The 22,854-nt window shown below is 45.4% G+C and overlaps 1 protein-coding gene across 2 annotated transcripts in view; it reads right to left on the bottom strand.

The window, feature by feature from the left end:
* P2RX7 (purinergic receptor P2X 7) overlaps positions 1-22,854 on the bottom strand; it is a 356,033-nt gene that overhangs the window by 114,927 nt on the left and 218,252 nt on the right. For both annotated transcript variants that reach the window (XM_069619560.1, XM_069619561.1), the window contains 3 exons: positions 16,645-16,725; positions 16,012-16,141; positions 8,859-8,995 (listed from right to left, as the gene is read on the bottom strand). In XM_069619560.1, coding sequence (XP_069475661.1) covers positions 8,859-8,995; positions 16,012-16,141; positions 16,645-16,725 — 348 coding nt within the window. The remainder of the gene's footprint in view (positions 1-8,858; positions 8,996-16,011; positions 16,142-16,644; positions 16,726-22,854) is intronic.

Genomic DNA, 22,854 nt, shown 5'->3' with positions numbered 1-22,854 from the left:
TTCAAGAAACCTGGCTTTTCAATCCACTGATAATTGATGGCTATTCAGGGCCACAGAGGCCGTTCGAAGGGAGGCCTCATACTTGGTGTAAGGCAGGACTTGTGTATAGAGCAGAGCCCCTGTATATAGGATAATTTTCTCATTGGCAGGAACAGTGATCCTGCCATCCCTCAGCACCACACCTGCCAAACCCTAATTGTTCTAAACATGTATGTTCCACCATATGAAGGTGTGCAATTGGATATGGTTAAACAGTTAGAGGGCATCTTAGAAGGACTTGGTTATGCCCATCCTGTCCTGATTTGCGGCAACTTCATAACCAGAATCCCTGATTTCTCGGCATTGGAGGGACACTGTTGGAGCTGTGAGAGCTTTAACCGCCACAAACAGGGCCAATATAAAAACCCTTTGAAGTGGCAGGAGCTGGGCATCCATGCTATTTGCTGAAGGCTACAGCATGGTAAATGAAGCAGTTCCATGTGACTGCCCGCCTAGCTATACACGAGTAGGGAATGGTGAGAGCAGTACTATTGACTATAAATTCACTGCAAATTAAAGCTCGATGGTGGACATGTGTATAAACCCTCGACAGAGAAGTGATCATTATCCTCTCATTGCACGCCTTAACATCACACTCTATCCTACTGGCCCTGTCTCATTTGGAGGTCTTATTATTAACTCGACCTTAAATCGAATCTCGTGGAACGACGAAAGGCACAGCTCATTGCATATTCAATCCTACATCAAAGCAACTTAGAACACTTTGGTTTTGATGACGCTATAGCTCCTGAGCTGGCTCCTTTAGTCCTCAAATGTTTTAAATTATGTAGGGACACTATCAAACTATGCTCTAAGGTCAAAGGTCTGCCTATACGCAGACTGGCTGTTGTAATCTCCACCGGTCACTTGCACAAGTATGATTGCTTAACTAAACAGGAAAAGGCTTCTTCGTAAGGAGCTGTGCAACTTGGATAAGGCTCATCTCTGATGGGGTAGTGTGCCTCAGTTAAGGCTGCCAAACAAGTATATGCAAATGGCTCAGGAAACAGATCTTGGAATGTACACAATAGAAGACTTTGGTCCATGCCGCGCTCACACAGGTCTCCACAAACTTTTGCAATATAGTCAACGGGCATAATGCCAGAACTAGAGAGTCATTAACAGGGTTTCAGAATCAACCTGGGAACTTCACATGGCACACACATTTCGGGTAGAGTATCTGGGGGTCTTGACAACTGAATTTGCTTCAGTCAACTGGCAGTATCAGAACAATCAGGCCAATATCTGCAAGCTTAATACCGCCAGCAAGTCATCCAGGGCTGCTTGCGCGGATGGCATTTGCAGTTCATTAGTTAAACTAGACCCTAATATCTGGTCACACATGATGTACAGACTATTCTGCAATATTAAAAACACTCAGACAATTCCTTCCAGCTGGCGCAACAGTATTATTGTTCCCGTCTGGAAGAAGGGCAGACATGAATATCCAGGGAATTATAGACTTCTTGCAATGCTAGATGTCTCGTCCAAAATATTTGCCCGTATCCGCTCTGAGAACTTGAAGACTGGGCAGAGGATCGTAACATCATCCCATTCAACCAGACTCGTTTTGGTAAAGGTTCCATTACGATCAATCTCTGGCATTATTCACTACTGTGGAGCAAACTTGGACGATGAGAAGGATCCAGGTATATGTGGTCGTGGTAGACTTCAGTGCTGCTTTCAACACAGTAGAAAACAACTCTGGAATCCGTTAGGTGGCTGGGGAATATCCTTGGGGCTCCTCAAGATGCTTGTTCTACTTCATGACCAGACGAGAGTAAAAATAAGATTGGATCAGCAAGGGAAGACTACATCATGGGCAAACACCTAAAAGGGCCCCAAAAAAGGCTGTACCCTGGCTCCAATCCTGTTTAACCCCAATCTCTCAAAAGTGGGTGAGGCACTCCAGGACACCGCTACTACTCCACCAAAAATAGGCATAACCATTTTACAATGGTTGGGCTATGCAGATGACTTGGTTATCTTGGAACCAACTCCAATAGGTCTCCAAAATGCACTGAATAACCTCAAGAAATATGCAGATCTCAATTCCCTAAAAGTTAACACTACCAAAACCAAAATCATGGTCTTCAGCCCATCTAGAAAGATACCCCAAAAAGTAAATTGGAAATATCAGGGGGCACTAATTCAGGAGGTATCCGTCTAAATATCTGGGGATAAACCTCGATGAACTAAAGGATTATGAGAACACAAGACAGTAGTGCAAGGAATCCTGCAGACAAAAAAGGATAGATCTGCCCTACAGACTGGCAACAAAGGCAGCGAACAGAGGGTCAGGGAGTACAAGTAAGACCAGCACTGTAGGTTCCCACTTGAGGTCTGCTCAGAATAGGGGAAGAGGTTTCCCCACAGGGTCTGGTGAAGCTGTAGCCTTCTGATCTGGTTACTGTTACAGGGCCCCACTCTGAATGCACATGGAAAGGATCAGCAGGAGTGGGTGTGTGTCTGGGCCCCAGGGCACAAACAAGGAAACACTACTCACAAGACTGAACCCTGTACGGGTCCGGCAAGAACTGAACAATGACTGCTCCTGAAGCAGGAAACAGCACACTTAACAATAAGGCAGAAGGTACAGTATTGAAATGCACCAAAGGAAAGGGCCAGAGATTGCCTGTTGGGAAATCCAGCAGCCAAACTCTGAACAAAGGAATTACACAAACAAGTGAGGACAAGAACAGTAACAAATATACAGGGACGAATAGGAAGTCAAAGTAAGCAAGGATCAGGGCAAAGACCAGGAATGAAAGAGGAAAAGCAAGAAGAATAGAAGTGCAATAGTACAGGAGACTGGAACTGCAGACTATAAACTAAGGACCAAAATCAAGGAAGCTAAAGCCAGGTAAGAGACTATGGGCACAGAGCAAGGAACATTATCATTGGTGGTAGAGAGCAAGGTACTAGGCCGGGACCAGAGGACTGCAAGCAGAGGAGCAGGGCTGCAGTGCAGGTAGCACCGAAGTGCAGGGCAAAAGGCGGGGGGGGCGTACAGGCAGACTAGCAGGGATGCAAGTCAGAGTGCACAGGGTACTGGAACAGGGAGTAGGTTCTGAAAGCAAAAGGGCACTGCTGAAATCGAAGGATCAAAGCACAAGGGGCTGGGAGCGAACTCAATGCAAGAGTTCAGTGCTCCTACAGGCAGCTGCTGAAATACTGACCTGCCCTGTGCTGAAGCAGGCTCATTAGCAGCACATGGGGCTGCACACCTGAAGGTAATCTGCCTCTTCCCTCTCTGGTCCTGGGAAAGTGAAGTGAAAACAGCACGGATCTCTAAGACTTCTGGGGATTGTAGTTCGAAGACTGCTGCATAGGAATAGCTAGAAAATGAGAACTGCCACATGGTGCATTATGGGATATGTAGTTTGTGAAATTAAGCAATGAAGTAACAAGGTCTTGCAAACGGAAAGTAAAGGCAAAATGATGAATAAGTATTGTTCGAAGAGGATTATGGAGATGAAGGAGTCCCACGATGGGTGCCAATTGGTGCTCCAATGGCACAGTCGTGACACAAAAGTCTTGTGAATTACCTTGTGTGTGGTAATAGAGATTATTTTACAATGCAAAATCAGTTGTGGACCTTCACTTTTTGAAAATGAACCTATTTGAACTTTTTGTGGATTTACAGCATGCACCGGGCTCCACACATTTACTTGGCACACTGTAGAAACAAGTACATATGCTTGTTATTTGTGGCCATTTATGTTCATTTTAATTTTAAGGTGCAGGTTGGGAAAGCCACAGCACAATACAGACTGTTTAAAGAAGGTTTACTAAAAAATATCATGCATACATGTTTTAAAATGCACCATTTATCAGTGGTGAAATCCATGCAGGGTTTGAGATGTGGAGTTCCAATAGTTCCACATTTAACAAAAACCCATCTTCATCACTTTAGATCTATAGTGTGCTGTAAGTTGTTGGGAATTTTCTATTGTTCAGGGAACACATTTGCTTAAAGTATTCCAGTCCGCTCGCCTTGTATGACCAATGACTTGTGACCCATCAGTACAAGCCCATGTGTTGTACGGACCTAATATTAATGGAACCCAGTTTTTTTTCTCTACAAACAGAAGACCTAACAAAAGAGACATTTACACCAGATTCAATATCAGTGGCTGTGAATCGGCCTTTGACAGTCGCATAAGGTGTGGTCACTGTGTAGGACTGGGGGTGGATCCAAAGAGCCAGGGCCAGCCACCAGCTATGTCAGGCAACTCCTGGAGGTGGTACAAGGGGATTGTCCGAAAGTACAGTCTGTCGTTCCCAACCATAGGGTGCCACAAAATACTGCTGACACTCGGACCCCCTCAAGGAAGGTTCTTCCATTGCGAGTACTCAGTATGTGGCTCCTTATGGGTGAAAACCTAGTGCCCCTCTTAGCCGAGCATCAGCAAATGTCTCAGAATTATGCAGATTCAGTCAACCAGGTGCCCTCTGGACAGCCACACTGTGCTGAAGGAAGCAGGCACTACATTGACCACAGGAAGAGACTCACCAAAGGTTAGCACTCTGCTCTGCGATATGAAGAAACAGAAATGTAGATGGCCGTAAACCTCCAGCATGTGCTCGATCAGGATTTGAGCCATCTCTGGGTTTCAGCAGAAGACCAGCACAGAGATGCCAAACAATTTCCTGCATGACTAAACACTTATGGGATGTGGATGAAAATAAGGGGAGCAGAGATTCACACCATGAGGTAGTTATGACAGCGGCCCACAGAGGTGGTTCAGGAGGGAAGGAAAAGGAGGGGGCAAGAAGACCCAGCTGTGCAGGAGGAGAGAAAGTGAAGGGGAGAGTAAGGAGAAACAATCTATAGCTCAGTGCCTGGCCCAGGTCAGACAGCTGGGAGAGAATGTTGCAAAGATTCAGCTGGAGGCTCCAACACAGATCTTGGCCAGGCCAGGCACCCCCGAGAGGTGAAGACAGGGTGCAATTCCTGTTGGTGATATTCTAGGAGAAGGAGCCACAGAGGAGAGTGGAATGCTTTTTTCAGGACCTCTTGTCAGTAGGCCCTGTTGAAACTAGAATCTTTTGGGGGTTGGATATTAGGCCTTGTTTGAAGACTAGGGATTATGGACTGAGATGTTAGCCATGCACCCATCGCTTTACACCCCCAACCTGACTGACACCATTTTATTGAGCTACCCCTTTTGAGTTGTAACAGGATATATAGGGCCTCATTACACGGACGGCGGTAAGGGTTAACGGTCACCGTTAATGGCAATGGTGACCGTTAACCCTTACCGCCGTACTACGAGGTCCCTTAGCGGGTTGGTGCTTTAACGCCTGCTTTTTGCAGGCGTTAAAAACCAACCCGCTAAGGGACCTCTGAGCTAATTACGGCACCGCAAAATTGCGGTGCCGTAATTAGCGCCTTCCCCATTCCCATAGAGCCCTATGGGGCAGAAATGGGAATGGGGAAGGGCAATGGCGGAAGGGGGATTTACCGCCCCACCGACCTTGGAATGGGGCGGTAAATCCCCTTACCGCCAAGGCGGTGCCGGTAATTTACCGGCATGGTCCAGGGTGCTAATAGCACCCTGGATCACTGCCTTCCGTGTAATGAGGCCCATAGCCTGTAGGAGTTCAGCAAACCCACCTTCTAACAAGAATTGTCCACTAATGGGCCCCGTTTCATTGGTGGGGTTTGTCTACTGAATGAGGGATAGAAGTACAGAGTCAGGGTTAACAAGACTGTATCTGACCCCTGGAGGCTGGGTAGGGGCACCAAGCAAGTTGCCCACTTTCGCTGTTGATTCGCGTTGATTACAAAACCACTGGTCAGCGTAGTCTGTAAAAGGTACAAAGTGCTAGGTGTACTAATGGGGGTGGGGGTGCCACATTGCATCGCACTGTACACTGATGACATTCTACGATATGCAAGAGGTCCAGTCAGTAGCATGAAAAGGGTATTAGATACAGTGAAAGAGATTGAGATTCTCTCGGAGGTGATGATCAACCATTCCAAATCAATCATCTAAACCATACCTACAGATGGAGGTATCAGAGGAGGGTTTCAAGTATCTGGGCATACAAATGTCAGGTTTTTGGCTCACCTGATGCTGGATTCCCAGTGATGGAGAGGAGCCGGTCCGTCGTTTAACTCATATTTGAGTGTCATGTAGAAACACTGCCGGTCTGCTCTGGACGCCACCCTGATTGTAGAATGTATCCTGAGGTTGATCCAACGGAGAGCACAAGCGATTGAGGCAGGATACTGGTGGAAGGATGGACAACTGACCATCCAATCCAGAGCAGAAATTAAAATAAAACTGGGGAAAGCTGAAGCAGGCTGAAAAGGATGCAGACAAGGAGGAACCACAAAGAATGGAATATCAAGGAAGAAGAAAGCAGAAGTAGTCAAGTAAAGGAAAACAGGAGGAGTGCTGAGCTAAGGGCACCAACCTTAACGTTAATTCGCACTTACTGACTTTTGCTGACGCTAGAAGAAGGGGACTGGACAGGAAACTGAAATGCTGCAAGAGCACCGGATCTGGCGTGTGTGCCGCCATCTTGGAAGAGGCATGAAAGTAACTTGAGGATGTCTTGGAGGCAGCAGCTTGGAAAGGGCAGATGTTCTGAGGAGCGCGGTATACACAGGGAACACTGGTAAGTGCGGGAAACCGCGACATTGAAAACGGGCAAACTGGGAACGTGTATATGAACAGAATGGAGGAGAGGGGTCTGACTGCCCTGTATAAAATTAGTCGTATGCTAATGAAGTTCCCAATCTCGGTTATGGGACGGATAGCAGTGGTGCAAATTATAGTGCTTCCAAGAATGGTGCACGTGTATCAGGCGATGCCTATGATGTTAAATAAGGAGTATTTCTGCACTCGGAACAAGATACTTGAGAAGTTTATATGGAATGGGGGAGGTTGCTTTGTCCATGCTACAATTACTGTCTGGTAAAGGAGGGGTGGGACTTCCATATTTTGGGCATATTATTGGGTGGCCACTTGGCAGCACATAATGTACTGGTTTCATTGTCCACAATCGGGTGCAGGTACTAAAATGGTAGTGACCACGTGTAAACCATGCAAATTGTTTGAGCTAGTGGGGGCATGAGGAGGTGAACTCAGGATATTGCCTTCCCTGGTGGCTAGTCTGCTTCAGGTATGGTGCCAGGCGACTAAGCTGCCTGGACATAAATTGAGGTTTCTACCAGATGTGTGTCTGAGCTGTGTGATACAAGATGGTAGTGGAGGGAAGTGAATAGCTCGGATGAGTCGCGGTGGGTGTGTAGGGCACATGTATGTGGAGGGCAGAGCAATTAGGTACAATTAATTAGTTCAAATAAACACACCCACAATTCAGAAGGAACTTTTTGGATTTCGCAAAAATAATGGCGAAAATGAGGCTTGCTTGGCCCGGACTTCCCCATTATGCACAGCCTATACATGGTTAACAGCACGATTTGGCAACTAGTAAGCAGTGGTTGGCGTATTACAGATCTATATGCCGCTGTTGTCCAGACGAGATGTGATGGGAGAATGACAGAGTGGGAAAAATGGGGCTTGGATATCAGGGAACTAACAGATGGTGAATGGGTTACGAAGCAAGTATCTGGGAATGCCCGATTTCAGTGGATACAATGTAAGAGTACAATGAGGGCATGCATCGCACCAGTGGGGGGGAGCAAAGATGGTGGGGGATGGGGACCCGAATTGCGGGCAATGTAAGAAGGAACTAAGGACGTATTCATATATGTGGTGGGGATGCTCACAGGTGAGGGATTTTTAGGAGCGGATCATTGGAAGAACGTGTGATCTGTTGAAAGTGAGAATCCAATTCACAATGAAACGCTGCCTGCTGGGTTTGTTGCCTGTCAAAAATGGAGGCATAAGATTATGTACAAAGTGATTTCACCGGGCTTGATGCTGGCCAAGCGCACGGTAGCAATGGCCTGGAAGGCAGCAGGCGCACTACCATTCAATCGCTGGCTGCGAGATGTCGGGGAAACGAGAGAGAGCTGAAATGGATACTATAACGAGGAGGTCTGGCCCCAGTAGGGAGGGCGGACTTTATAGTGTCTGGCATGGTATATGGGACATAATACAGACCCTCTCTGATCGGAGGCATCCGTGAGCATTTTAACAAGGGTATTCTACTGGAATCGGCGGACGCTGCGGCGGTGGGGCGGATTTATACAGGATACAGAAAGGGTAGGTGAGCACCTGTTGAGAAGGATAGGCTGGAAAGTGGAAATAGCGGGATTGGTGTATCGGATCTGTGAACATGGATGAAGGTGGGGGGCAGATATGCACTTGCAAGTACGGGGTAGGTCGATTAAGGGACCGCAAAGAAGTGAAGGTGGAATTATGGACTATGGATGTGCGCTAAATGTTTATGCTCCTACATGCGGGGAATGCCCGGTGGTTGGCTAATGTGTATCCGCAAAATGTTATTTGTTGAAAAACCAAAACCATTGAAAAAATGTTTTTAAAATGATTGTTCACTAATGCAAACATTACAGAGGGCAACTCTTGGTTTTATAGCGCACTCTTGTTTTTCCTATCTTCGGCAAGGTACATTTTGCAAAGACGAAAAGGCTATTTTGGTTTTTGTTGCTGGGTCTCCTCCCATGTAGGCATTAATTCAACCCCTCCTTGTGTAATATAAAATACAACCCTGAGTCTCGTGTTCTGCTGACCCAACACCGTCACAATGGAAGACCCCAGAAAGATATCCCGATAAATGAAATATTGTCACAATGCATTGTTTCCAAGTTTTCCTTTGTAGGGGAATATATCTGTAGCTTTTTTAATCAGGTCATATAAAACATGCTTCGGAGGTACCTGAAGTTATAGCCTGGATATAATGCTTCAGTGGCTTTTTTGTCATCCAGTCGCCGGAAGCCGTATCTCGGCGTGCAGTGGTACGCCCATTTATCGAGGTTACAATTCCAATTGATCTCTATGCCCATTATTCCGCCCTGAAAAAGAATGTCAATGTTAAAAGTAGACAATCACCCTAGCTGAACACTAATGAGAGGAGCAACAAAAAAAGCAATTGTAGCAATCCATGTCCGCAGGCCAAACATTTATGGAGAGACCCACGCCAGCTCCACCTTTAGAATCTTATACTGGCTTCTAATGCTAAGGTACATCAAATTCCAGGTGCTCAACAGGCCCGGTAAACCAAACACAAAACAAGTCCATCACTCTAGAGCAACACATTCACAAGGTATGCTTGCTTGCGCACCCCACACTCAACCTTTAACAAGGTGTTACACAGTTCCAAGAATCAAAAAACACAAACCAGCGTTGGAGCCTTGCCCCATGGAACAACCACTGCAAATCTTTGAGTGATTGATGAACCCCTTGCTGTTAACAGACGACGAAAGAGCAATATTTGCTCCACTAACTGCTGTGACGAATCATGGGATGATGTCACTTCTCCCCATGGGGAAGCATTTCCTTGTTAGAGTAGGGTGGTGCGGCAGCTAATCACTAATCCTCTTACAGGTGGTAACATGAGGGGGGAACTTCCAGGGGAGAACTCTCCTCTTGGGAATAGGGACATTCATTCCATGACTCACCTCCATGACCCCCTTTCATCTCGCACCCCAAGCTCCTCACCAAAACATCACACAGCTACATATAAAACTAAGGGACTATATTGTAGCACTAGCACTTCACTTAGTATTACGAGGAGGCCCAGAGGAGACAAAGATCACCATAGCTCCTCACCAAGGTACTGAGATGAAGAAGCCCAAAGGAGACGTAAAGATCACTCCATGGAAACAAAAGACAGAGCTTGACAGTCTGATGCGGACCAGCGAACAGGTATAAAAACTGGCAAAGGACTTGAAACAGACAGTCCATCAAGGAAGCTGGAAAACCCATCAAGAGGAGAAGTCGCGGCAGCCGGTCCACAGAGAGCAGTCGACGGAGAAGACCCAAGGAGGTGGAAAAGCTGACCAGAGAGGCAGCTGGAGGGAGAGTGGCAGTGGCATGACCTCAGCGAAGTGGACCTGGTGGTCCAACAACATTGCTTAGGCTCACAGCTCTCAGGTCCCGTGGAAGCAGGGCAGAGTGGCAAAGAGTAAAGAAAGGTAAAAATCCCTACCAACACTCCAGGAAGAATCAGAGACATGGCTGCCTCCACGAAAAAGTAACGGGGGCCCGGGGTGACCCGGTAGGGGGCTGAACGTAGATGGTTGCATCAGGAATAATTGCCCTCGTCCCAGTACTCAGGAGTGCATTTGGAGTAATCTCCCTGGTCCCAGTACTCCTAGGAAGGAGTGCAACAGGAGTAATCTCCCTCAGGACAATACTCATAAGAAGGAGTACATCATTGAGTAATGTATCATGAGTAATCTCCCTCGTCCGAGTAGTGCCACCAAAACTACTCATCCCAGTGATCACCAAGGCTAATAACTGGGAACCAGCACACATTAAAGGGGCAGAATGGAAACTTCCTTTCAGGTGGAAAGTACTCTGGAAAGAGCTGTGCAGGCTAATGTGAACTCTATAAAGAGGAGAACTGTGTTTACTTTGTGCATCAGGAGGAGGGAGTCATCCTCCTGATAGAATCATGGTTTGGTTTAAAATCAACATACGAGAGGATTGTGTTTCTTATGTACCAGGAGGAGGAAGGCATCCTCCTGGTTGACCTTGGTTCAGAGGAACTGTTTGGAAGAAGAGACTATTGCTTGTTTAGTTTTCCTTTCATCAGGAGGGGTTCGACATCCTCCTGGTCACCTTTAGGTTAGGTTATGGTTATAGTGGTAGGAACAGAGTAGGAGTGTTAGACAGAGGCCGGACCTGACAATGAGCACCCTAGTTTTAGTTATCAGGCAGTGTTTTCCCTATAGAGTAGGGCCAGTTAGGTGTTCTTTGAAACTCGTAATAAAATTCCAGAAAATACCACCCGTGTCCAACTCCTACTTCCGACAGCCTCTAACACTGCCCAGATCTCCTTCTCCACCCCTAGTGACTCATCACCTCCTGCCAGTTTCTTCAAATCTCAGTGCAAAGAAGCCATCCAAATGGCAAAGCAACGAGTCACACAAAAATATGACATACCATGTTGGAATATCAGTACACTAGAATTTGCTACAAAATACAGATTACAAATCAGACCTCAAAAGAATGTTCACTGTAAGGGAGGCATGGCATCACATCACGAGTATGACACGGACACAAAAGGTGTGATTTGTAAAACCTTTGTACATTTTCAAGGTTTGGAAAAACTCCTACTTTGCCCTGTAGCTAGGATCGGAGTAGTCTCTACCAACAAATAATAAAACAGTTCTTAGTTGAGTCAGTCAAATCGAAATGGCCTAAACTCTCAAAGCAAAGGCAGTTCAAAAACCGTGGATCAAAGCCTGCCTGGCCTTCCATGTTAAAGTCTCTCTTTCCAGCTTTCAAAACACAGTTCAACAAAAAGTTCACGTAGGTCTCCCTCAGTCGGTCTTGGACCTTTCAAACACAACCCTTGCAGTGATTCCCTTCCCCAAGCTTAGTTCACATCCTTTAGGGGTTCCCTTCCCCCAACTTATCAAACTTCCGTTATCCCTCAATCAGGCTCAGACGTTTTCCTGATGTCGAAGACTTTCGGATGTGCATGGCTTTTACAATACACCTCCGCAGGACCACTTAGACTTTCCCTCTAGCTCACACTCGTGTTATTTGCCCAGTGTCTCTTGGTCTGGGTTGTTCGATGTCAAAAGCACAAAAAGTTAAACGCTCACCTTTTTACTCCTCCCCTTTTCTCCCAGGGTTAATTTTGATCACTTTGCTTTTTATAACTCATTCACTTTATCACTTCATAACAAAACCATTTCACCGTTCACAGAGACTTTAGTGGCCTACTTTTTCACCGGACCACTCCGCTACTCAGTATCGCTAGTTTCACAGCTATCGGTAATTCAAAGTTCATCACAGGTCTGCCTTTTTTTCATCCCATCCACAGGCGTGCAGCATTCAATTCTGCGATATACTGTTGCAACTTCAATCTTTCCTTAACACACCGGTCTTTCATGTCGCTTACCAACTCACCAGCTGTGTGCATTTCTTTCTCGTCTTTGCTACCTTTTAATTCACGAGTCAAGGTTAATACCACAGGCTTGGCCTCGCCTCACAAACTCTGCCGTTCACCTCGGAGGGTCGCTGGCTTCCTTGAAACACAATGCAGTCTTCTTGTCTGAGATTTGGTCTTCTCCATGGGTCTTTCACTGCCTTTTGGAGGCAACAACCGCCTGCAGGGAACTCCTGGGACTCTAACCTTTGCGTTGATCCCTCAGTCCATCGCTCTGCTCCTGTAGGTTCACCTCCGCCCTGGTATTTCTGCTCTTGCTCGTGTTCCACCTTGCTCAGAGTGTGTCTCCATGTTCCGCCTTTTATCCGTGTTGGGAGAGCTAATTGGTATTTGATAGTCAAGTGCCTAACTTTTCCTGACCTGATAAGCGGGACATGTCCAATGAGATATTAGGGGTTAGCCTCTTTACTCTCAGTCGCCCTCTTCCTCGGCCCAGTGTTTGTGTAAAAAGGGGAGGGAGATTTGGGACACTGGAGAATCTTATCAAATAAGATGGGTCATGTGTACGGGAAAGGGGGGGTAATACCGCGTCTCACCATCGGTCAGCTCACCCCCCACTCCCCGAAGACCCCTCACCCAGGTGATCCTCCCGCACTGGTCCACCCCCACGGGCTGGATCCAAAGGTGATGGCTGTGCCCTGGTCACCCGAGAGATCTCCGGAGACTAGTAGGTGAGACACCCTTTGGTTTCTCACATCAGCCAACTCTACGTCACTCTTGCACACAATCTTTCAGTTTCAAAAGATGGACTTCAATTCCCTCAATGCAAAACGTTGCCACTCATCACTGGACCAAATGAAAAAGCCTTATTAAGTATCAAAAAGGCCTTCAGGTCTTGATGCTCACAATGGAAATCTCTAATCAAGCTCAGCTTCTTTACTCTTCTTCTAATTGCAAAAGCCTAAATGAAGGGAAAAGCAACTCCAAGATAGCCATCATCATCATAAACAGACGGCCCAATGTAATAAAGAATAAACCCTTCTGCTCAAATGTACACTTTGCAGGTTGTGTGTGTAGAAAGCATGTTCTCATGCAGTAGTTCGAACATTTCCCGTAGGGGATTTTGATGCTTCGCAGAAGGAGAATAAATCCAAATATTGTCTAGAAATGGCCATCACAAATTGGTTCACAATATTTGAAAATATCAAATCCACATAGCTCTGAAAACTGATGCAATGCAGTATGTAATCATAACGAGTGGGAGAAGGATTACATTTATTTAGGTCCAAAACAAACCTTGTCGCCAATAATAATTCATATGGTATTCTGAAAACCGCCTTCCACTCAGGGCTATGACCATATAGGAAATAATCCCCCGCAGAAACGGATGCATCCCAAACAGACCGCAAAATAGGAACAAAGTTAAAGGAGAACACTTATTTAACTGTTAGGTTATTCACACCCACAAAATACACAAAAAGGGACACAATTCGGATTTCCCTTTGGATAGTGAAACCAGCAAAGCCCCTGCTGAAGTCTCTGTAAATTATCCTGCACAGAAGCCTTCAATGTCTCCTTCACCTTTAGGGAGTACATTTTCCCAAATGGGACCTCTGGACCTGGCATAACATCAATCGCACGATCATACGCTCTACAAGGAGGAAAAGCGCAATCAACTGGTTTCGGAAATGCACCAAAAATGCATGACATAAAAAAAAACACTACAGAGCAGCTAGCAACTGTTAAATGTTCCTTTCGCTCCCCTTGTCCAAACTCTGGTGCTCAACACTTACCACCATAAAATAAAATATCCCATAATAACTAGACCAATTAATGTTGGGAGTAGGCGTCTCTGACCACGCAATCCACAGAGACAAAATGAGATCTAAAGAAAATAGGAAATCTCCTAGTGTTTATCCAACAGATCGCAACTACAGAATCTGACTATTACCGGGCCCAGAGGTCAACGTTGTTACACCATAGGTTTCTGGGCCTTTGGAACCATAAAACACCTTCACTGCTTAACCCAAGTTTCTTCCCTATCCCTAACTGGAGACTCAAATCCTAAAATGTAGAGGCCATGTGGAACTCTCCACAAAAAACATTATCTTTCAGATCTTGAAGCGCACAAATGAAGCACTTTAGCTGTAGTAGTGTCGGCCTGGGGCCAAGAAAAACATGATGACTAAAGTCTGATGACCCGGCCGCCAGGATAAGGTTAGGCAGATGCTCAACACTGAAGATGCTTCAGGCCCTTCACGCGATCATGAGCCTGTCAATAGCTAATCCGTATCCACACATACCTTGAGGACACAACCATGTGCTTAACAGCTGTGGCCGGTTTTTCTATTGCCTGCTGACTATTGCAAAATCATGCAAGCTCGCCTGGCTCGGTGTTCCGAATCCGAGAACGCACACAGCCATGGTCAGAAAATGTGAGCTGAGGTTTTAAAAGGCACCCGAGAAGCACAAAGTTGACTTGAAATTTAGCCCCTAAATCAGTGATGGGGTATAAATCAATTTTTCCTGTTCCGGTTCTACAACAGCACGCTACTGCGGGGTGTAGTTCAAATGATACTGCTTCTCAGAAAGAATATTGAAGCAGAACAGTATTGCATGATTGAGATAGATCAAGAAAAAAAAAAGAAAGACAATTTAAACTCAGCCAGAGCCTGAAACTGAAAGAACACCTTAATGCAAGGCAAAAACACCTCAGCATCTCAGAGAGCATGTTGCTTAATATAGTCCGTGCGATTGACCCTACTCTAAAAAGCAAATAATGGCGAGTGAGAAATCGGGTTATGCCACTTCATGAGAAGCGCGAAGATCCCTAATGCAGACCAATAGATGTGCCTGGCCATGTACACCGATACACCCTCTCAAATTAAACATCTAACACTCATTCCCTCAACCTTCAACCTGTTTACACCTGTATTTCGTTCTCACTGTTCCTACTATTTAATTTTGTAAATAACTATCACTGTATCCAAACCAACACCACTATACTGGCCTGTAAATTTCTGTATTTTCTTTAACTGTACATGTATGTAACCTCTCCAGAACAAGCAGCGCCTATCTACCTCAGGGTTCAGCGCGCTATATAAGCAAATAAAACAAACAGTGTTCAGTTGTCCATATTATGAATCCAAGTCAAACGACATGTCAAACCACTACCTGCTACAGAGTGCTCACAAGGAGATTGAATCATTAGCTCTTTGAGGGAACAGTCTAATGCAAATGTTCTTTCGTTGAAGCCTGGGAAGTATGCTAAGGACCACCACGGCTGCATCGGATTTACCGTTGCCTCCTCCCGTCATGCCCACTTGGAAAGGAGTTTTTCACAGTACTGGCCGTGCATGCCATGTCGCCGAACCTACAGTAACAAGTCACTGAATTACGAGAGGAAGCCGTGAGTGGGAGGAGGAAGCCCATCAGTTATCAAACTCAGCCAGCTATCTGTGTCTCTTCCCTGCCAAACTCCTCCTCCAGTGCCTTTTTGGGCAAAGGAGAGGTGGGTGGGTTTGGTAGAGAAGGACGCGGCTGAGGGGATGTCGAAATAAGCGCATTAGTATGATCATGTCAACGCGGAGGGTTCAAAGATGGTCTGCCCTTTTTTTGGTGCAGCGTCAAACTTAGAATTAAAAAATATATTTTAAGGACAAGAGTGGTTGCCTGTCTTTCACTGGTGTTGGACAGACATGATGGGCCGTCAGTCCAGTCCTCATCTACCATCAAAGTTAATGGTTCTATATTCCCAAACAATGTGGACCTTGCATAAGTCTTCATGATATGTAGACCTCTATTAATTTTTATTTATTCAATTGCATTTGAGGTGCTCATCAAGCTGCATATATATACACCTTACCCGTTAGCTTTCGTGGTGTTTTCTGCAGTCTGAAGTACAGTAAACTGAACATGGAAATAGAAAGTGTGCAAGTTCTTAAAGCACAGGATACATTTACCCACCTGGATCGCCACCTCTGAAAAATTCTCTCTGGTTGCTTGGAAAATGTCTCCTAATCGAAAAATGGGACACTGCGGATCGGTGAATCTGTTAAACGTGCAGGATACGTTGAAGCCGGGTACAATATTTTTCCTGTTGGAAAGTCAATATGCACATTTAGTTGTTGAGTTGGCCACAATCTGGGGGTACAGGAGTTTGTGGGAGGGAGGGGGAAGGAGGGAATTGTATAACTGATTGGCTTGTTTGATTACGAACGTCCGCAAAGTTGTAATGTTTGGTTTGTTAGTTTAAATAAAAACATTTTTTAAAAAAAAAATCTGGGGGTATAGTGCAGAGGGCATCTGGCTAGTTTGGCTACCGGGAAATGCCCCAATGGGCTGAAAGATTAAAGAGATGCGTGCCTGACTTGCCCAAAACACTGCTACTAGAGACCCAGTTTTACATTTTAAATTGGAGTAGCTCTTGTTTTGCAGCACCCACTTTGTTAGTCTCTAAAATGCGCCATGGTTCTCTCAGACTTTTTCTGGGGCTCTGCGGGTTTGTGGCGTTATGATCTAGAGCTCCCGCACTTCCAGTCCAAGCTGCCCAATGCCAAGCGCCCATGAACACACAGAAGCCGGAGCAATTCTACTTACACTGTATGATCAAATGCTGGGAAATGAATGTTATTCTTGATTAAAACGGTGAAGTTTTCAGCACTGTTCAGTACAGCAGGCCTGAAAGATGAAAATTGCACATCAAAGCTTGCCAACACTAGACATTCATATTAAAAGGCACTGCTGCCTCCAGATAGGGTAAACAGTACACTTGCTGATCATATCCTAAAGCAAAACATTAGCTGGTGATATGATGTGGTGCTCTAAATGAATGCTATATGTATACCCTATTCTAGCTTTCTTAACATGTAAATATGTTTTCAAAATGTCACATGAAATAAACGCTGATAATCAAATTTAAATGACCTCCATGTTGTGCTTAAAATGTGGACAATGAAACATACTGGATAGCGAGAATTTACTGCAAATTGATGAATCCAGAGATTCAGTTTCTAGGAATCTAATGAGCAACAATAATATGATGTTAATCGGCTGTTCCTAGATCTGGAACGGGGGTTAAGGCCCGGCAGCCCAGGTCATTGGTCCAAGCGAAGCAAGGGTGGATAATTAGGGCTCTGGGCCGTTGCCACCCATTCCAGCACTTGGAACAGTGGCTTCAGGTCGTTAGCACCCCAGGTTTCTTTGGTACAACAGACGCGCACAGCGTCCCGTTGTACGAAGGAAAATCCTTTTCCAAGATGGCCACTATGGAAATGGGAGAGGGGCTCTGTGCAGAGCTCCTCTTCCCTTTCCACGGCAGCCTGCAGGAGCGGAGAGGAAAGAGCCGCAGAGATGGGTAAGTTAGTGGGTTTGAGGGGGGAAAAAAATAACAGGACAGAGGTTGGGGTAGATGGTGGAGGGGTGAGCAGGCCGTCAGGTGAGATGGAATGCAGGCTTTCACCAGCGGTTCAAGCCCACGTTCCTTGCCACCTGATTGGCTGCCTCCTCCCACCAGGGTGCTAATACAATATATACACACTGAATGGTCCACTAATTTCGGTTGAGGCCAAACAATAGCCTCATGAGAGCATGTTTTTCTCTGTAAGTGAAGCACACTGCTATTTTCCAAACAATATTGGCCAAAAGTAGACCAGGATATGTATAGCTTAATCATGGGTTAGAACACCTGGATTCACATCACAGGAAAGTTAAGAAAAGTCTTCCTTTATGGGCAGATCACAGAAAAATCAAGGCTCTAGCCTAGAGCCCATGACATTTCTGCTACTCAATCTGACCGGTCCAGGCTGTTATAGGATCCTAAACTTCTCATGAAGGATGAAATATCAGGGCTGCAAGAACGTGTTACTTATAACATGCCTCGTAGACTCCCTTTGGTGGGCAGACTGAAAACATTGAACACAGTACCATCTACGCATTCCTTTGTTTTAATGGATGCTCACTCAGCAAATTACACCGTGCATTGGGATTGCTGACATCATTAGCTCAGATAACTTTCAGCATAGCATTTTAAGTGAGATTTGGCTTGATGACGGCACTGCCCCAATCGTGATAGGCATAGGTCCCCCAAATTACAAGGCCTTGATGGTGAACAGATGGACTAACCAGCTGTCTGTGCAGGCGGTCTAGCAGTCATCTTCAGCTCCCAAATATATGATATATCTGGCATTTATAACACGCCTATACACAAGTGTTTCAAGCGTACAAACCTCTTATGTCACACTATAGCAGGTTATAGCAATTACATTTTTGACTCGTTTATAGGCCTCCAGACTAGGACTCCATTATTAATTTTTTTTCTTCTAAATATAGTCACTGATCTGAAGAACAAAAAAAATCAGGCTGCTTCAGGAGATTCTAATTTTCATGCACATCTGTTTCATGCACATCTGTCAGATCGCCTGCCTTATAAAGCCCTTAATAGGTTAGACAATGTACTTCTTTTCCAACATGCTGGCGAAACCTGCTCATAAAGGAGGGCGCAAACTGGATTTCGCCTTCATATCCAAGTCTACCTTTAGGCTTCATTCTCCTGTTCTGCTGACATGGTCCGATACCTTGGCTAACAAATTTGAACTATCTAATGCCCAGGGCCAAATCCGCCATCACCCTGACCCAAAAGGCTAGTCCGACCCTATAAACAGCTAGATATTCTCTCACAGATGACATTAATTCTGCAGTCTCATCACCTGCTGCCCTTCATGCAGATGTTGATGGCGAATACAACACACGTATATACTGACAATTAGGACAATACATCTTACCACCCTTAAGCCATTGTTTAGCTCCTCTAAGAAAAGAAAAAAATGTGGAACGGCCACAGGGACAAACTAAAACCCCGATATTCAAACAAAGCATCAGGCATGCTCAAAACATTGCAATAAAGACAACTTCAACATAATGAACATTTTAGTGATGGTCTGCAGCGCTCGTCTAACAGTTAATAAGAACTTTATAGGATTGACGATTCAAAGCAAGTAAAACTTCAATTATGCCTACATAGTTTCTCAGGGAAGAATTTGCCAGTTTTCTTTAAAAAAAAGAAAATGCAAACTGCAAATACCAAATTTTGCACCAATAACGTGGCCCAATATGCTACCAAATATATCCAGGACAATCAGAATATGGAGATTGCTGAAGCCTTGCGGATTTTAACCCTTTGGACCATTCTCAATCTATTCAATTGGTCGAAACAAGTAAATTCTCTGGCTCATTAGTAGACCTCCTGCCCTCCATAAATGTTTAAATACCTGGCACTCCATTCCAATTTGGGACACTATTCGAAAATTCATTAATACCTGGTTAGGGTTAGCAATATTGCCAAATTCGCTTAAATCTGTAAAGTCGGTCTTATGCCTGCAATTTTTAGGGATAGATCCTCCTCTGTTCGTACCTGGAAATGCAACACACATAACTGCACCAGGAAGTGCCACATGGAAGATGTCCGGGTTTTCAGGGACGCGGGTCTGGCGATCGCGATCCGACTGGCTTGGCTGATAAGTGGAGGGGTTATGGGAGTGTGGCAGCGGCAGGTGGGTGTTGGGAATACGGAGAGGACTGACAAAACCTACAATTCGGCGGTGGAGGAGATAGCATGTTGGCTGCCTTCTGCATAGTCAATCTTATGTTTTCAGTAGAGGAAGGGAATTTGATCTATGTCTAAACATTGCAAAGGTCTTCTGCAAACCCTCGCGATTTGTCCAACTTGCACCTGGTATAACATTTCTCCTACATCGCCAAACGTGTCAAGAGGTTAGTGGCTCCCCAAATACAAATCTATGCATAAGGTGGTAACATTCTAGAACCCATAAAGGCCGGGGGAGACCCTTCATAGAACAGAGGCAGTAATAAAATGAACTGTAGATGTTCGTGTCAGGCACATCTGGTGGCGTGGGGGCAACAGTGCCCTGGTGCTCGGCTATGCCCGTGGCTTTTGAGGATGCATCACATCCAGTTGGAAAGACTAGAAATGACTGGCTGTAGAACTAAGGCCCTGGAAGGGGTCGAGTCTTTGTTGGTGGGAAAAGATGAAAAATCATGTTAATAATGGACAATTCATATTTAGTATATAACCTAACATTGGCAGCTCAAAAATATTTCCGGACAGTCTGTTAATTCTTCATAATTGTATGCAGACAAATTATCTGAAAAATAACCCAATCGAAAGATTGGATTCATAGGTAAGCCTGCTGGCACTTGGCCATTTCATCGCGGACCTTCACTAATCGGGAACACAACCTTAGCCATCCACAACAGTTACAAGTTAGGTGTCCCCCTGGACACCGATTCATCAATGGAACTGCAGGCCAGTTCTGTGGTAAAGAGACTTCTTTGATTTGAAAACTTTGAAGGGATTAGTTTGTTTTTCTGGATTGTCCGAGGAGGGTATGTCAAATTATTTCCTTCATTTTGGCCGATGCGGATCCCGTGCAACTAGGCCTTCCGAAGAGTAAATCAACAAGAGCCTGGTTACCAAATCATGTTGCCATCAGCATAGGACATCGGTGTTAGGGACTTCATTGGCTACCGTAGTGGAACTGAAGACAATATGCAGAGGTCATAGGGCCAGGTAGGATTCCAAACCTTTATTTCTGCAGGAAGATTGTGTCAAGTATGTTGCAACTCATTCTCGTAGACCGATACATTCGATCACACGGTCCATGCCTGAAACCCATCGGAAACGTCCTGAAGACCATTGCTTCTCTGTGGCAGCGCAAACTCGATCCAACTCCCAACGCCAAACTCCTAGCCAATCATGTTGATAAAAGGAACTTTTTGAATTTAGAAGAGTCCCGAAAACTTCTCAGTCTAGTAACTACAGTATTTCATCATGGTCTTCATCATATCACGCCGCATTCCGCGGATCGTCCTAGCGTCAGGAAGGTGCCAGTGCCCTCTAAAAATGTTGACATAAGTGGTCTCTCCACTATCAATGTGTCACGTGGAATTGGGCTCTTTTGCCAACTTTACTGAAGGGCCACCAAATAAACCTGCAGGCCGACTCAACCTGTACATCATAGCACATCATAGATTCTATATTACCCCTGCGCATAACGCAAGCCTGGCAGAAGGACCGCAAGTCCTGGATCAATGCGACCCTAGACATTGGTACAGGTGTAGTATTGCTTAGCGAGCACCAGCAGCGCTCATCACAGCTCCAACAAACGCAACTTCAATACCAGAAGGTCACAATACTAGTGATGTCGTGGGCAAGCATGACGCCATGGGATCCGATCATTGCCATTGCACGTGCTTGGACACCGACAGCATCACAGGCAAGTTGCATAACATGGCCCCCCCAGCCTACAACAACGGGCCACTGTGCACTTGGCTTAAACCCTCTGTATTGAAATCTAGTAAGTGCAGCCAGCTACTGAACAGTAATTTGCTCAAAGGTTTTATTTTTCTGTGCCGATTTTACAGCCGAGAGTCGGGTTTATTGCTGTGGGTGAAAACGGGGCTTCTGCAGGCGAAGCGTCTCCTCAGCTCAAGAGAAGGTGAGCTCCGCAGGCAGGGCGCTTCCTATGGGAAGACGGAGCTGTGCTTAGCCTGCACTGCTGCAAGATCCCGCATTGTGACTGAAGTTGTGTAAAGCTGGTTTGCCAAGTCAGAGACAAGGGCAGAGAATTTGCTTTTCTCAGAGCCCAATATGGATACGAGGCAATTTCAAACATTATTTGTGAAATAGCCTGGTAGTCTGTATGAGTTTTATGTATTGTGACATGCCCCCCCTTCTCCAATGCCCATATAGGTTTATTCTTCTGCAAACTACCTCGACCCAGACATATCTTTATATGACCCCAGGTTGGACAGTACAAACGCCTTTTGTTTCTGCATAAGTATTTCCAGCATCCGTCTTGCTTCAGGGAATACTAGGCTTTGACAACTTTTCCAAGGCAATGGCACCACCTTCTGGCAACCCTGGGATTCACATCAAAGAGTTGAAATACATCCTTGGTCGGAATAACCCCAATGAATATCAGCGAAGATTTGCAAATTATTTTGGTGTGTTGACGAGTCCAGCCACACTTGTACCCGCATTTAAGTCTCGGGAGGATAGCTCAGGGGCAACATGATCGCCTTGGAAGCAAAACGACACAGAGCAACACAGGTTCGATCCCCGGGTCCGCCCTTAGAACCCTCTGGTTATGAACCTCGTTATAAATAACCAATCATATCATACTCAAAGTGTGTACCGTTGGACATGCTAAAGCACTGGGTTTTATACAGCGCTGCGCCGTCCTTTGCACGCACTTTGGGCTGATCTGTTGGGAATAATGGTCTGAACGTGCGCAGGAACTTTCATCGATTTGGGCAACTTTATGAGTAACAGATCAATTTGAAAACGTCTGGGAAAATGCAAGAATGAAGATATCGTCCCAAAATGACACGTGGTTGGTCATCTTTTTAGCTTATACGCCCACTCACATCCATAGAACACGAATTCAAAGTACTCCTGCTACATTCCACACAGGGCGTGCGTTAGTCAATAATATGGGGGGTGAGGAGGTGTGGGGGTTAGTTCCAGGGTTGAGGTTTTCCCAGAAAGCTATGCAGTGCACCAGCGATTTGGTAACCATCATTGTGTAATTTTAATAGAAACAGTATCTCTTCATTACTGCGACTACTGTCTTCGGATGCTTTGTTGCATTGCTCTGCATTTGAAAGATGCGGCTTAGCCTTAAGCACAGCCCTTCAAGTCTTCTACACAAGCTTCTCATTCGCTCCTCAAATCGCCATCATACACCCACAATTCTAACATTCTAGTATCTGTTTTTCACTTCATATATG

Source organism: Ambystoma mexicanum, chromosome 10 (genome assembly GCF_040938575.1).
Source record: "Ambystoma mexicanum isolate Mex_15411 chromosome 10, UKY_AmexF1_1, whole genome shotgun sequence".
In the NCBI taxonomy this organism is placed as follows: Eukaryota; Metazoa; Chordata; class Amphibia; order Caudata; family Ambystomatidae; genus Ambystoma; species Ambystoma mexicanum.
This window is presented reverse-complemented; position numbering and strand designations above follow the sequence as displayed.